This window comes from Bufo gargarizans, unplaced genomic scaffold (genome assembly GCF_014858855.1).
Source record: "Bufo gargarizans isolate SCDJY-AF-19 unplaced genomic scaffold, ASM1485885v1 fragScaff_scaffold_350_pilon, whole genome shotgun sequence".
Classification (NCBI taxonomy): Eukaryota; Metazoa; Chordata; class Amphibia; order Anura; family Bufonidae; genus Bufo; species Bufo gargarizans.
This window is the reverse complement of record NW_025334100.1, coordinates 33,177-45,787: the sequence shown is the minus strand read 5'-3', so window position 1 is coordinate 45,787 and position 12,611 is coordinate 33,177. Positions and strand designations below refer to the sequence as shown.

At 61.2% G+C, this 12,611-nt stretch overlaps 1 protein-coding gene across 2 annotated transcripts; it reads right to left on the bottom strand.

Moving 5' to 3' along the window:
- Positions 1-1,610: 1,610 nt before the first annotated feature.
- Positions 1,611-10,769, bottom strand: PELO (pelota mRNA surveillance and ribosome rescue factor). 2 transcript variants are annotated; one of them, XM_044273028.1, is made up of 13 exons: positions 10,560-10,762; positions 8,972-9,064; positions 8,740-8,890; positions 8,582-8,672; positions 8,335-8,498; positions 6,697-6,757; positions 6,456-6,617; positions 5,504-5,550; positions 5,357-5,430; positions 5,024-5,095; positions 3,276-3,350; positions 3,161-3,192; positions 1,611-1,875 (listed from the first exon to the last, which is right to left on the bottom strand). In XM_044273028.1, the coding sequence occupies exons 1-13, from the start codon at positions 10,598-10,600 to the stop codon at positions 1,787-1,789; spliced, it is 1,152 nt and encodes a 383-aa protein (XP_044128963.1). In that variant the 5' UTR covers positions 10,601-10,762; the 3' UTR covers positions 1,611-1,786. The 2 variants fall into 2 exon arrangements, with proteins under 2 accessions (XP_044128963.1, XP_044128964.1); XM_044273029.1 differs by lacking the exon at positions 5,024-5,095 and having other exon boundaries at positions 10,560-10,769.
- Positions 10,770-12,611: the final 1,842 nt, after the last annotated feature.

The following is a 12,611-nucleotide window of genomic DNA, read 5'->3' as shown; positions in this document are numbered from 1 at the left end:
GGAACTTCTGTTTTTAACTTTCGGAAAGGGAAATTTCCTTTTATTTGTTTCACAGGGAAAGGATTTTTTTAGAATCCGGCTCCTTCTGTAAAATACTTTCCAAATCCTGGAAGGGGCAGACTACACAGGGTCACCTTAGTACTGATGTCACCTTCTGCCATACCGCCCTTCTGGCCGCCATCCCGACGGACTCCGCAGTGGAATCTGACAAGAAATCCACGGCCTTCAGTAAAGGAGCCGTTTAAAGACTCATAAGGGTAACCTTCTTCCATAAGGGATTCCATCTGCTGCGACCAGGGATCTGGAGACGGATGTGGCGGCTCCCGAGTGTCCGGTCAGCACATGGACATCCTCACCCGGAGCAGGGTCCCCTCCCGACAGACTCCCCAGCCCCTCAGAAGCCCAAATAGGGAACGGGTGCTGCCCGCTTCTCTCACGTGGTTAGAAGAAATAAGTCCAGCCGCCTCTGCCTTCACAGACCCACAGCAACGGCCATCAGGCGTGGTTGGTGATAGAGGGGCTTCAGTGAACGAGCGAGCGGTCAGACGCGTGGTTCCTGTATACACAGATCGAGCGGTCAGACGCGTGGTTCCTGTATACACAGAGCGAGCGGTCAGACGCGTGGTTCCTGTATACACAGAGCGAGCGGTCAGACGCGTGGTTCCTGTATACACAGAGCGAGCGGTCAAATGCGTGGTTCCTGTATACACAGAGCGAGCGGTCAGATGCGTGGCTCCTGTATACACAGAGCGAGCGGTCAGATACGTGGTTCCTGTATACACAGAGCGAGCGGTCAGATGCGTGGTTCCTGTATACACAGAGCGAGCGGTCAGATGCGTGGCTCCTGTATACACAGAGCGAGCGGTCAGATGCGTGGCTCCTGTATACACAGAGCGAGCGGTCAGATGCGTGGCTCCTGTATACACAGAGCGAGCGGTCAGATACGTGGTTCCTGTATACACAGAGCGAGCGGTCAGATGCGTGGTTCCTGTATACACAGAGCGAGCGGTCAGATACGTGGTTCCTGTATACACAGAGCGAGCGGTCAGATGCGTGGTTCCTGTATACACAGAGCGAGCGGTCAGATACGTGGTTCCTGTATACACAGAGCGAGCGGTCAGATGCGTGGCTCCTGTATACACAGAGCGAGCGGTCAGATGCGTGGCTCCTGTATACACAGAGCGAGCGGTCAGATGCGTGGCTCCTGTATACACAGAGCGAGCGGTCAGATACGTGGTTCCTGTATACACAGAGCGGTCAGGTTCCTGTATACACAGAGCGAGCGGTCAGATGCGTGGTTCCTGTATACACAGAGCGAGCGGTCAGATGCGTGGTTCCTGTATACACAGAGCGAGCGGTCAGATGCGTGGTTCCTGTATACACAGAGCGAGCGGTCAGATGCGTGGCTCCTGTATACACAGAGCGAGCGGTCAGATGCGTGGTTCCTGTATACACAGAGCGAGCGGTCAGATACGTGGTTCCTGTATACACAGAGCGAGCGGTCAGATGCGTGGTTCCTGTATACACAGAGCGAGCGGTCAGATGCGTGGTTCCTGTATACACAGAGCGAGCGGTCAGATACGTGGTTCCTGTATACACAGAGCGAGCGGTCACTTTGCAGGATTTATTTCATCAGTCAATGACAACTGAGGAACTGGCGCTCCGTCCATAGTAATGAGGCTCCACCCCCTGTGCACAGGCCCCACCCCCAGTCCAATAAATAATTATCAGTCACTGCCCGTCTCCAGTTGAGATGCTCCAGTCCCGGGGCAGGACGTAGAGGCGCCTAGTCTTCTCCAGAGCTGGACTCATCCTCCGACAGGTCCGCCACCGGAAACCGCAATATGGCTGCAACCCCCGTCAGCTGGCTCAGCTCTGAGAAAGAGAAGACTGCCCAATAAATCTGAGGGGGAACCAGTCCATCTATGCCGCCACCCTGCTGCCAGCCACGACACACTGCTGCCAGGCAGACCCAGCGCCAGCCAGGACACACTGCTGCCAGGCAGACCCAGCCACGACTCCCTGCTGCCAGCCACGACACCCTGCTGCCAGCCACAACACCCTGCTGCCAGGCAGACCCAGCGCCAGCCACGACACCCTGCTGCCAGCCACGACACCCTGCTGCCAGCCACGACACCCTGCTGCCAGCCACGACACCCTGCTGCCAGCCACGACACCCTGCTGCCAGCCACGACACCCTGCTGCCAGCCACGACACCCTGCTGCCAGGCAGACCCAGCGCCAGCCACGACACCCTGCTGCCAGCCACGACACCCTGCTGCCAGCCACGACACCCTGCTGCCAGCCACGACACCCTGCTGCCAGCCACGACACCCTGCTGCCAGCCACGACACCCTGCTGCCAGCCACGACACCCTGCTGCCAGCCACGACACCCTGCTGCCAGCCACGACACCCTGCTGCCAGCCACGACACCCTGCTGCCAGCCACGACACCCTGCTGCCAGCCACGACACCCTGCTGCCAGCCACGACACCCTGCTGCCAGCCACGACACCCTGCTGCCAGCCACGACACCCTGCTGCCAGCCACGACACCCTGCTGCCAGCCACGACACCCTGCTGCCAGCCACGACACCCTGCTGCAGCACGCACCTGCTGCCAGCCACGACACCCTGCTGCCAGCCACGACACCCTGCTGCCAGCCACGACACCCTGCTGCCAGCCACGACACCCTGCTGCCAGCCACGACACCCTGCTGCCAGCCACGACACCCTGCTGCCAGCCACGACACACTGCTGCCAGCCACGACACCCTGCTGCCAGCCACGACACCCTGCTGCCAGCCACGACACCCTGCTGCCAGCCACGACACACTGCTGCCAGCCACGACACACTGCTGCCAGCCACGACACCCTGCTGCCAGCCACGACACCCTGCTGCCAGCCACGACACCCTGCTGCCAGGCAGACCCAGCGCCAGCCACGACACACTGCTGCCAGCCACGACACACTGCTGCCAGCCACGACACACTGCTGCCAGCCACGACACACTGCTGCCAGCCACGACACACTGCTGCCAGCCACGACACACTGCTGCCAGCCACGACACCCTGCTGCCAGCCACGACACCCTGCTGCCAGCCACGACACCCTGCTGCCAGCCACGACACACTGCTGCCAGCTGCACCCAGTGCCTGTCACTTACGTTCTCCGGAGACATGTAAACTAGAGAAAATCCTAATGGGGAAAAATTGGAAAAAAAGTCAATAAGACTCTGACGCTGGAGCTGCAGCAGCGGCTGTACTACCCCCCCCCCTCACCTCACGGCTCCTCCGTTCTCCTTTACGCTGTCCACAAGTTTTACATAACGGCTACGAGTCGCCACATCCTGATGTCTATAAGGAGAGAAAAGTATGAGAGCGCACAGACGAGGGGGGGCGTCGCAGGGCAAGCGCACAGACGAGTAAGGGGGCGTCGCAGGGCAAGCGCACAGACGAGTAAGGGGGCGTCGCAGGGCGAGCGCACAGACGAGTAAAGGGGCGTCGCAGGGCAAGCGCACAGACGAGTAAGGGGCGTCGCAGGGCAAGCGCACAGACGAGTAAAGGGGCGTCGCAGGGCAAGCGCACAGACGAGTAAGGGGCGTCGCAGGGCAAGCGCACAGACGAGTAAAGGGGCGTCGCAGGGCAAGCGCACAGACGAGTAAAGGGGCGTCGCAGGGCAAGCGCACAGACGAGTAAAGGGGCGTCGCAGGGCAAGCGCACAGACGAGTAAAGGGGCGTCGCAGGGCAAGCGCACAGACGAGTAAAGGGGCGTCGCAGGGCAAGCGCACAGACGAGTAAAGGGGCGTCGCAGGGCAAGCGCACAGACGAGTAAAGGGGCGTCGCAGGGCAAGCGCACAGACGAGTAAAGGGGCGTCGCAGGCAAGCGCACAGAGCGGTAAGGGGGGCAAGCGCAGACGAGTAAAGGGGCGTCGCAGGGCAAGCGCACAGACGAGTAAAGGGGCGTCGCAGGGCAAGCGCACAGACGAGTAAAGGGGCGTCGCAGGGCAAGCGCACAGACGAGTAAAGGGGCGTCGCAGGGCAAGCGCACAGACGAGTAAAGGGGCGTCGCAGGGCAAGCGCACAGACGAGTAAAGGGGCGTCGCAGGGCAAGCGCACAGACGAGTAAAGGGGCGTCGCAGGGCAAGCGCACAGACGAGTAAAGGGGCGTCGCAGGGCAAGCGCACAGACGAGTAAAGGGGCGTCGCAGGGCAAGCGCACAGACGAGTAAAGGGGCGTCGCAGGGCAAGCGCACAGACGAGTAAAGGGGCGTCGCAGGGCAAGCGCACAGACGAGTAAAGGGGCGTCGCAGGGCAAGCGCACAGACGAGTAAAGGGGCGTCGCAGGGCAAGCGCACAGACGAGTAAAGGGGCGTCGCAGGGCAAGCGCACAGACGAGTAAAGGGGCGTCGCAGGGCAAGCGCACAGACGAGTAAGGGGCGTCGCAGGGCAAGCGCACAGACGAGTAAGGGGGCGTCGCAGGGCAAGCGCACAGACGAGTAAGGGGGCGTCGCAGGGCAAGCGCACAGACGAGTAAGGGGGCGTCGCAGGGCAAGCGCACAGACGAGTAAGGGGGCGTCGCAGGGCAAGCGCACAGACGAAGGGGGGGGGGGGGGGTCGCAGGGCAATCGCACAGACGAAGGGGGGGGGGGGGGTCGCAGGGCAAGCGCACAGACGAAGGGGGGGGGGGGTCGCAGGGCAAGCGCACAGACGAAGGGGGGGGGGTCGCAGGGCAAGCGCACAGACGAAGGGGGGGTCGCAGGGCAAGCGCACAGACGAAGGGGGGGTCGCAGAGCAAGCGCACAGACGAAGGGGGGGTCGCAGAGCAAGCGCACAGACGAAGGGGGGGGGGGCGTAGCAGAGCAAGCGCACAGACAAAGGGGGGGCGTCGCAGGGCATGCACGCACACAAGGGGACGTTACAGTACAAGCGCACACATGAGGGGGCGTCACAGGACATGCGCGCACACAAGTAGGGGGTGTGACAGAGCGAGGACACACACAGATGGATGGGGTGTTACGGGGCGGGCACCTGAAGAGCTCGTCGGTCACCAGCAGGGTGTCGATGCCCAGGGATTCGTTTGCTCGCTCCACGTGCTTAATCCTACAAGACATGAGGGCAGGAGAGAATGAGCGGAGAAAAGGCAGTGTGAGGATGGTGAGGGTAGTGATAGCTGTCAGCTCATGCAGGATGGGAGTAGTAGTGCTGGGGTGCCGCTGTTTATTAGCGGTGGGTGGGTGCCCGCTGTACCCTGTGCCAGAAATGAGGGTGGGGACCGATAAGATCTGCAGGTGCAAACGCGGCTGATCCCCCGAGGCGTCGGAAACCTCCGTCATGACCCAACCTGCTGAGATCAGGACTCACCCGTAGAGCGCGCGGTCCGGCTCGTGCTGCAGCATCTTGTAGAAATCCCCCAGCGCTTTTATCTCACTGGCGGCCTGTAAGGAGCAGTGGGGGCAGCAGTCAGCGCAGGCACAGACCCCGACACCGCACATGGGGGCGCGCACTCACCTTGGTGTCTGCCAGGCGGGCGGTGACCACCGGATCACAGAGGACCTCTGCAACGACAACACAGAAATCATCACCAGGAGGGCCACAAGGAGCTCTGCAGGGGCCCCGGGGTGTTTCCTCCACGTCTTACCCTGGGGGCACTAGCATGCTAATTAGGGGGTGGGGCCAAATGCTGCAGCTCCCAAGATGTTAACCCTTCACAGTCAGTGCAGTGTGCAGGTGTTAAGGCTCTGCCTCCCAGAGTGGAACCCCACAGCAGCACAGAGGAGTGCTCCAAAGAGTCAGTGAGGTGCGGCAGATAATAAGATGAGCGTTCGTTTGTACCGCCAGCTGGTGAGTACCGCTCCATTACCGCCACCGTGCCATATACTCAGACATGTCAGGTCTAGAAAGTGCATGGAGTCCATACATCGCCAAGCGTGTCCGGGGTCTGACCGATCAAACGGAAAGTATCCGGAAAAACTGGTGCAATCCTTACCCAAGGGTGCACTGAAATGTGTGGGTCTATAAAAGGGCGTCTCCCTCCTTGGTCTGGACACGAGGCTGCGGCAGCGCCGGTTACACCGAGGACGGGTAGGATGTGGCGGCGGGCTCGCTTTAGGACAGCGCCGGTTACACAGAGGACGGGTAGGATGTGGCGGCGGGCTCGCTTTAGGACAGCGCCGGTTACACAGAGGACGGGTAGGATGTGGCGGCGGGCTCGCTTTAGGACAACTCCGAGACCCCCATCTCTGATCATCGCTGTAGAAAAGCCCCCAGAAGAAGCAGAAAACGACAGCCCGACTGCCCGCGGGGCGGCGCGACCATCGGGAGGCGCTATAGATCGGTCATTTGCCGCCTCTGATGGTCACCCACAGTTCATAGTAGGAAAGAAGTGGAATCTGTCACGTTCCTGAGCGAGTATCAGTGGAGCGTGGCACAGCGTGGTACGAGCACGACGCCCCCGACTTACCTGCCAGTGAGTACTTGTGCCCCGACGAGCTGTGCACCTGGAGGAACTTCCCGCGGTTTTCCAGAATGGTCTTCAGATCCTGTTTCACAGCCCGGAGGAAGAGGAACTCGCAGAATTGTTCCCGGACAAATCCAGGAGAGGCCACAAGGACGACCTTCACCACTGCGGCCCCGGAAAACAGGACACGTGTTAGAGAGACCGCCACAGGAGGCAGCGCCGCACAAGACGAGACCGCACTCACCCTCGAAGTTTATGTGGCGAATGATCCCCTGCATGACCTGTTCATAGAACTTCTCCAGAGCCTGGGGGAGGCAGAAAACCGGACTGAGAGCCGAGGCCGGGGAGTAGGGAGAGGGGAAAGGGGAGAGAGAGCCGAGGCCGGGGAGTAGGGAGAGGGGAAAGAGGAGAGAGAGAGAGAGAGAGAGCCGAGGCCGGGGAGTAGGGAGAGGGGAAAGAGGAGAGAGAGAGAGCCGAGGCCGGGGAGTAGGGAGAGGGGAAAGGGGAGAGAGAGCCGAGGCCGGGGAGTAGGGAGAGGGGAAAGAGGAGAGAGAGAGAGAGAGCCGAGGCCGGGGAGTAGGGAGAGGGGAAAGAGGAGAGAGAGAGAGCCGAGGCCGGGAGTAGGGAGAGGGGAAAGGGGAGAGAGCCGAGGCCGGGGAGTAGGGAAGGGAAAGAGAGAGAGAGAGAGCCGAGGCCGGGGAGTAGGGAGGGGAAAGGGAGAGAAGCCGAGGCCGGGGAGTAGAGAGGGGAAAGAGGAGAGAGAGAGAGAGCCGAGGCCGGGGAGTAGGGAGAGGGGAAAGGGGAGAGAGAGCCGAGGCCGGGGAGTAGGGAGAGGGAAGAGGAGGAGAGAGAGAGCCGAGGCCGGGGAGTAGGGAGAGGGAAGAGAGAGAGAGAGAGAGCCGAGGCCGGGAGTAGGAGAGGGAAAGGGGAGAGAGAGCCCGAGCCGGGGATAGGGAGAGGGGAAAGAGGAGAGAGAGAGAGCCGAGGCCGGGGAGTAGGGAGAGGGAAAGAGGAGAGAGGAGAGCCGAGGCCGGGGAGTAGGGAGAGGGGAAAGGGAGAGATAGAGAGAGCCGAGGCCGGGGAGTAGGGAGAGGGAAAGAGGAGAGAGAGAGAGAGCCGAGGCCGGGAGTAGGGAGGGGAAAGAGAAGAGAGAGAGCCGAGGCCGGGGATAGGAGAGGGAAAGGGGAGAGAGAGCCGAGGCCGGGAGTAGGTAGAGGAAGAGAGAGAGAGGAGCCGAGCCGGGAGTAGGGAGAGGGGAAAGGGGAGAGAGAGCGAGGCCGGGGAGTAGATGGGGAAAGAGAGAGAGAGAGGCCGAGCCGGGGAGTAGGGAGGGGAAAGGGGAGAGAGAGAGAGCCGAGGCCGGGAGTAGGGAGAAGGGGAAGATAGAGAGAGCCTAGGCCGGGGAGTAGGGAGAGGGAAGGGGAGAGAGAGCCGAGGCCGGGAGAGTTAGGGAGGGGAAAGAGAGAGAGAGAGAGAGAGCCGAGGCCGGGGAGTAGGGAGAGGGGAAGAGGAGAGAGAGAGAGAGCCGAGGCCGGGGAGTAGGGAGGGAAAGGGGAGAGAGAGCCGAGGCGTAGGGAGAGGGGAGAGAGAGAGCCGAGGCGTAGGGAGAGGGGAGAGAGAGAGCTGAGGAGTAGGGAAAGGGAAAGGGAGAGAGGGAGACGAGGACTAGGGAGAGGGGAAAGAGGAGAGAGAGCCGAGGCCTAGGGAGAGAGAGAGCCGGGGAGTAGGGAGAGGGGAACGAGGAGAGAGAGCCGAGGCTGAGGAGTAGGGAGAGGGGAAAGAGGAGAGAGGGCTGAGGGAGTAGAGAGAGAGGCCAGAGAGAGCCCAGTAAGAGGTTGAGAGACAGACACAGGCGGGTGACATGTGGGGGCTGGAGACAAACCTTCTCATGTTGGGAGCAGTTGCCCCGCCTCTTACGCGGGATACTGGTTTCAATTTTGGCGCGGAGAAGGGTCATACTGGGTGTGACGAGACATATGTGGGCGAGACCTTCCTGCATGACCACTGCTGCCACGTCAGCGCTAAATGCAGGGTCACAGGCCTGCTCTAGAGGGGAGAAAGCGGAGATGACGTGAGAGGCCACGCCCAGCACCCAGCGCCCGTATGACGCCCAGGGCGTACCCCCGCACCTATGCGCTCCAGAACGATGCTGTCCCAGTGCTTCTTGGCCAGGGTGAACTTGCGGTTCAGCTCCAGTTCTATGGTGTGATAGGCTCCCATCTGGAAACAGAGCAGAAATGAGGCGCGAGGCACCAGTCCCGGAGACTTACCAGAGCGGTGCACTTACCTTCACATACTGGTTCTCTTGGATGTTGATGCCTTTGACCCGTAGCTGACAGGCCTGGGAGTCAAAGTCAATGTTCTCCACGCAGATGGTGAGGGTGGTGCGGATGCGGTTACTGCCCACGCTGCCGGTGGATGACTCTGTCTGCACCTTCCTGCAGGAGAGTCAGGGTCAGGACTCCACCCACTGCTGCTGGTCCCTCCCACTACTCCAGCTGGCCACTCCCACTTCTTACCTGATGGTTGATGCCTGCAGACTGTCGCCCACTTGCAGCAGATTATAGGTGTGCCACATGTCCTCTGCCTCCTCCGCGATCAGGGTCACCTGACTAAAGAGAGAGTGCCATGAGAGCGGGCGCCACCCCGGAGAGCGGAGGGGGCTGCGCGGGAAGGGGGGGGACCCCGGAGGGGGCTGGGGAGGGGGGGGGGGCCCCGGAGAACGGAGGGGGCCGCTGACCCCGGAGAACGGAGGGGGCCGGGGGGGGGGGGGGGGCTGACCCCGGAGAACGGAGGGGGCCGGGGGGGGCTGACCCCGGAGAACGGAGGGGGCCGGGGGGGGGGGGCTGACCCCGGAGAACGGAGGGGGCCGGGGGGGGGGCTGACCCCGGAGAACGGAGGGGGCCGGGGGGGGGGCTGACCCCGGAGAACGGAGGGGGCCGGGGGGGGGGGCTGACCCCGGAGAACGGAGGGGGCCGGGGGGGGGGGGCTGACCCCGGAGAACGGAGGGGGCTGACCCCGGAGAACGGAGGGGGCCGGGGGGGGGCTGACCCTGGAGAACGGAGGGGGCCGGGGGGGCTGACCCTGGAGAGCGGAGGGGGCTGACCCCGGAGAGCGGAGGGGCTGACACCGGAGAACGGAGGGGGCCTGGGGGGCTGACCCTGGAGAGCGGAGGGGGCCGGGGGGGGGGGGCTGACCCCGGAGAACGGAGGGGGTCGGGGGGGGGGCTGACCCCGGAGAACGGAGGGGGTCGGGGGGGGGGCTGACCCGGAGAACGGAGGGGGGCGGGGGGCGGGGCTGACCCCGAAGAACGGAGGGGGGCGGGGGGGGGGGCTGACCCCGGAGAACGGAGGGGGCCGGGGGGGGGTTGACCCCGGAGAACGGAGGGGGCCGGGGGGGGGGGGGGGTTTGACCCCGGAGAACGGAGGGGGCCGGGGGGGGTTGACCCCGGAGAACGGAGGGGGCCGGGGGGGGTTGACCCCGGAGAACGGAGGGGGCTGACCCCGGAGAGCGGAGGGGGCCTGGGGGGCTGACCCTGGAGAGCGGAGGGGGCCGGGGGGGCTGACCCCGGAGAACGGAGGGGGCCTGACCCTGGAGAGCGGAGGGGGCCGAGGGGGCTGACCCTGGAGAGCGGAGGGGGCCGGGGGGGCTGACCCTGGAGAGCGGAGGGGGCCGGGGGGGCTGACCCGGAGAGCGGAGGGGGCCTGACCCCGGAGAGCGGAGGGGGCCGGGGGGGCTGACCCCGGAGAGCGGAGGGGGCCTGACCCCGGAGAGCGGAGGGGGCCGAGGGGGCTGACCCTGGAGAGCGGAGGGGGCCGGGGGGGCTGACCCCGGAGAGCGGAGGGGGCCTGACCCCGGAGAGCGGAGGGGGCCGGGGGGGCTGACCCCGGAGAGCGGAGGGGGCCTGACCCCGGAGAGCGGAGGGGGCCGGGGGGGCTGACCCCGGAGAGCGGAGGGGGCTGACCCCGGAGAGCGGAGGGGGCCGGGGGGGCTGACCCCGGAGAGCGGAGGGGGCCGGGGGGGCTGACCCCGGAGAGCGGAGGGGAGGGGGCGGGGGGGGACTCCGGAGACTGGGGAGGACACAGACCGCCGCACGGCGCCCCTCACCCCGCATTGTCCTTCTCCATGTCTTTACTGATCAGCTTCATGCTCGCCTCTCCCAGCAGCCGGTGTCCACACTGTCCAGCTCAGAACCGGAAGTCCTGCGTCCGCCATCTTTCTACACCCGAGGCCGGCAGGAAGCCACTGAACAGGGAGCCGCCTGCTGTCCTTGCTTTGGGAGACGACGAGGCGACAATTTCTTCCTTCATTTTTACATTTTTCATTATAAGTTGATGGTTCCAACTGTTCTGAAATGTTGTTGAAATGGAGAGAGGAGAAAGATGGCGGCAAGAGAGTTTCCGGTCACATGATGCTGAAATGTGGCGTTGGCTACAGGAAACCTGTCAACGGACGCCATGTTGACTGCTGGCAGCAGAGCGAAGTGCCCCGCCCCCTTCACCTAGCCAGACAGCTGCAGAGCATTACTCTTACTGCAGATACACAGTGATATATCCTGCAGATTATTACACCACTGACCCCTCTAGAGATCTGCAGAACATCGCTCTGTCCTCTCTACCTCCTGATACACAGTGATATATCCTGCAGATTATTACACCTCTGACCTCTAGAGATCTGCAGAACATCGCTCTGTCCTCTCTACCTCCTGACAGATACACAGTGATATATCCTGCAGATTATTACACCACTGACCTCTAGAGATCTGCAGAACATCGCTCTGTCCTCTCTACCTCCTGATACACAGTGATATATCCTGCAGATTATTACACCACTGACCTCTAGAGATCTGCAGAACATCGCTCTGTCCTCTCTACCTCCTGACAGATACACAGTGATATATCCAGCAGATTATTACACCTCTGACCTCTAGAGATCTGCAGAACATCGCTCTGTCCTCTCTACCTCCTGACAGATACACAGTGATATATCCAGCAGATTATTACACCTCTGACCTCTAGAGATCTGCAGAACATCGCTCTGTCCTCTCTACCTCCTGACAGATACACAGTGATATATCCTGCAGATTATTACACCACTGACCTCTCTAGAGATCTGCAGAACATCACTCTGTCCTCTCTACCTCCTGACAGATACACAGTGATATATCCTGCAGATTATTACACCACTGACCTCTCTAGAGATCTGCAGAACATCGCTCTGTCCTCTCTACCTCCTGATACACAGTGATATATCCTGCAGATTATTACACCTCTGACCTCTCTAGAGATCTGCAGAACATCGCTCTGTCCTCTCTACCTCCTGACAGATACACAGTGATATATCCTGCAGATTATTACACCACTGACCTCTCTAGAGATCTGCAGAACATCGCTCTGTCCTCTCTACCTCCTGATACACAGTGATATATCCTGCAGATTATTACACCTCTGACCTCTCTAGAGATCTGCAGAACATCACTCTGTCCTCTCTACCTCCTGACAGATACACAGTGATATATCCTGCAGATTATTACACCTCTGACCTCTCTAGAGATCTGCAGAACATCACTCTGTCCTCTCTACCTCCTGACAGATACACAGTGATATATCCTGCAGATTATTACACCACTGACCTCTAGAGATCTGCAGAACATCACTCTGTCCTCTCTACCTCCTGACAGATACACAGTGATATATCCTGCAGATTATTACACCACTGACCTCTCTAGAGATCTGCAGAACATCACTCTGTCCTCTCTACCTCCTGACAGATACACAGTTATATATCCTGCAGATTATTACACCTCTGACCTCTAGAGATCTGCAGAATATCGCTCTGTCCTCTCTACCTCCTGACATAGTGATATATCCTGCAGATTATTACACCTCTGACCTCTAGAGATCTGCAGAATATCGCTCTGTCCTCTCTACCTCCTGACATAGTGATATATCCTGCAGATTATTACACCACTGACCTCTAGAGATCTGCAGAACATCGCTCTGTCCTCTCTACCTCCTGATACACAGTGATATATCCTGCAGATTATTACACCACTGACCTCTCTAGAGATCTGCAGAACATCGCTCTGTCCTCTCTACCTCCTGATACACAGTGATATATCCTGCAGATTATTACACCTCTGACCTCTCTAGAGATCTG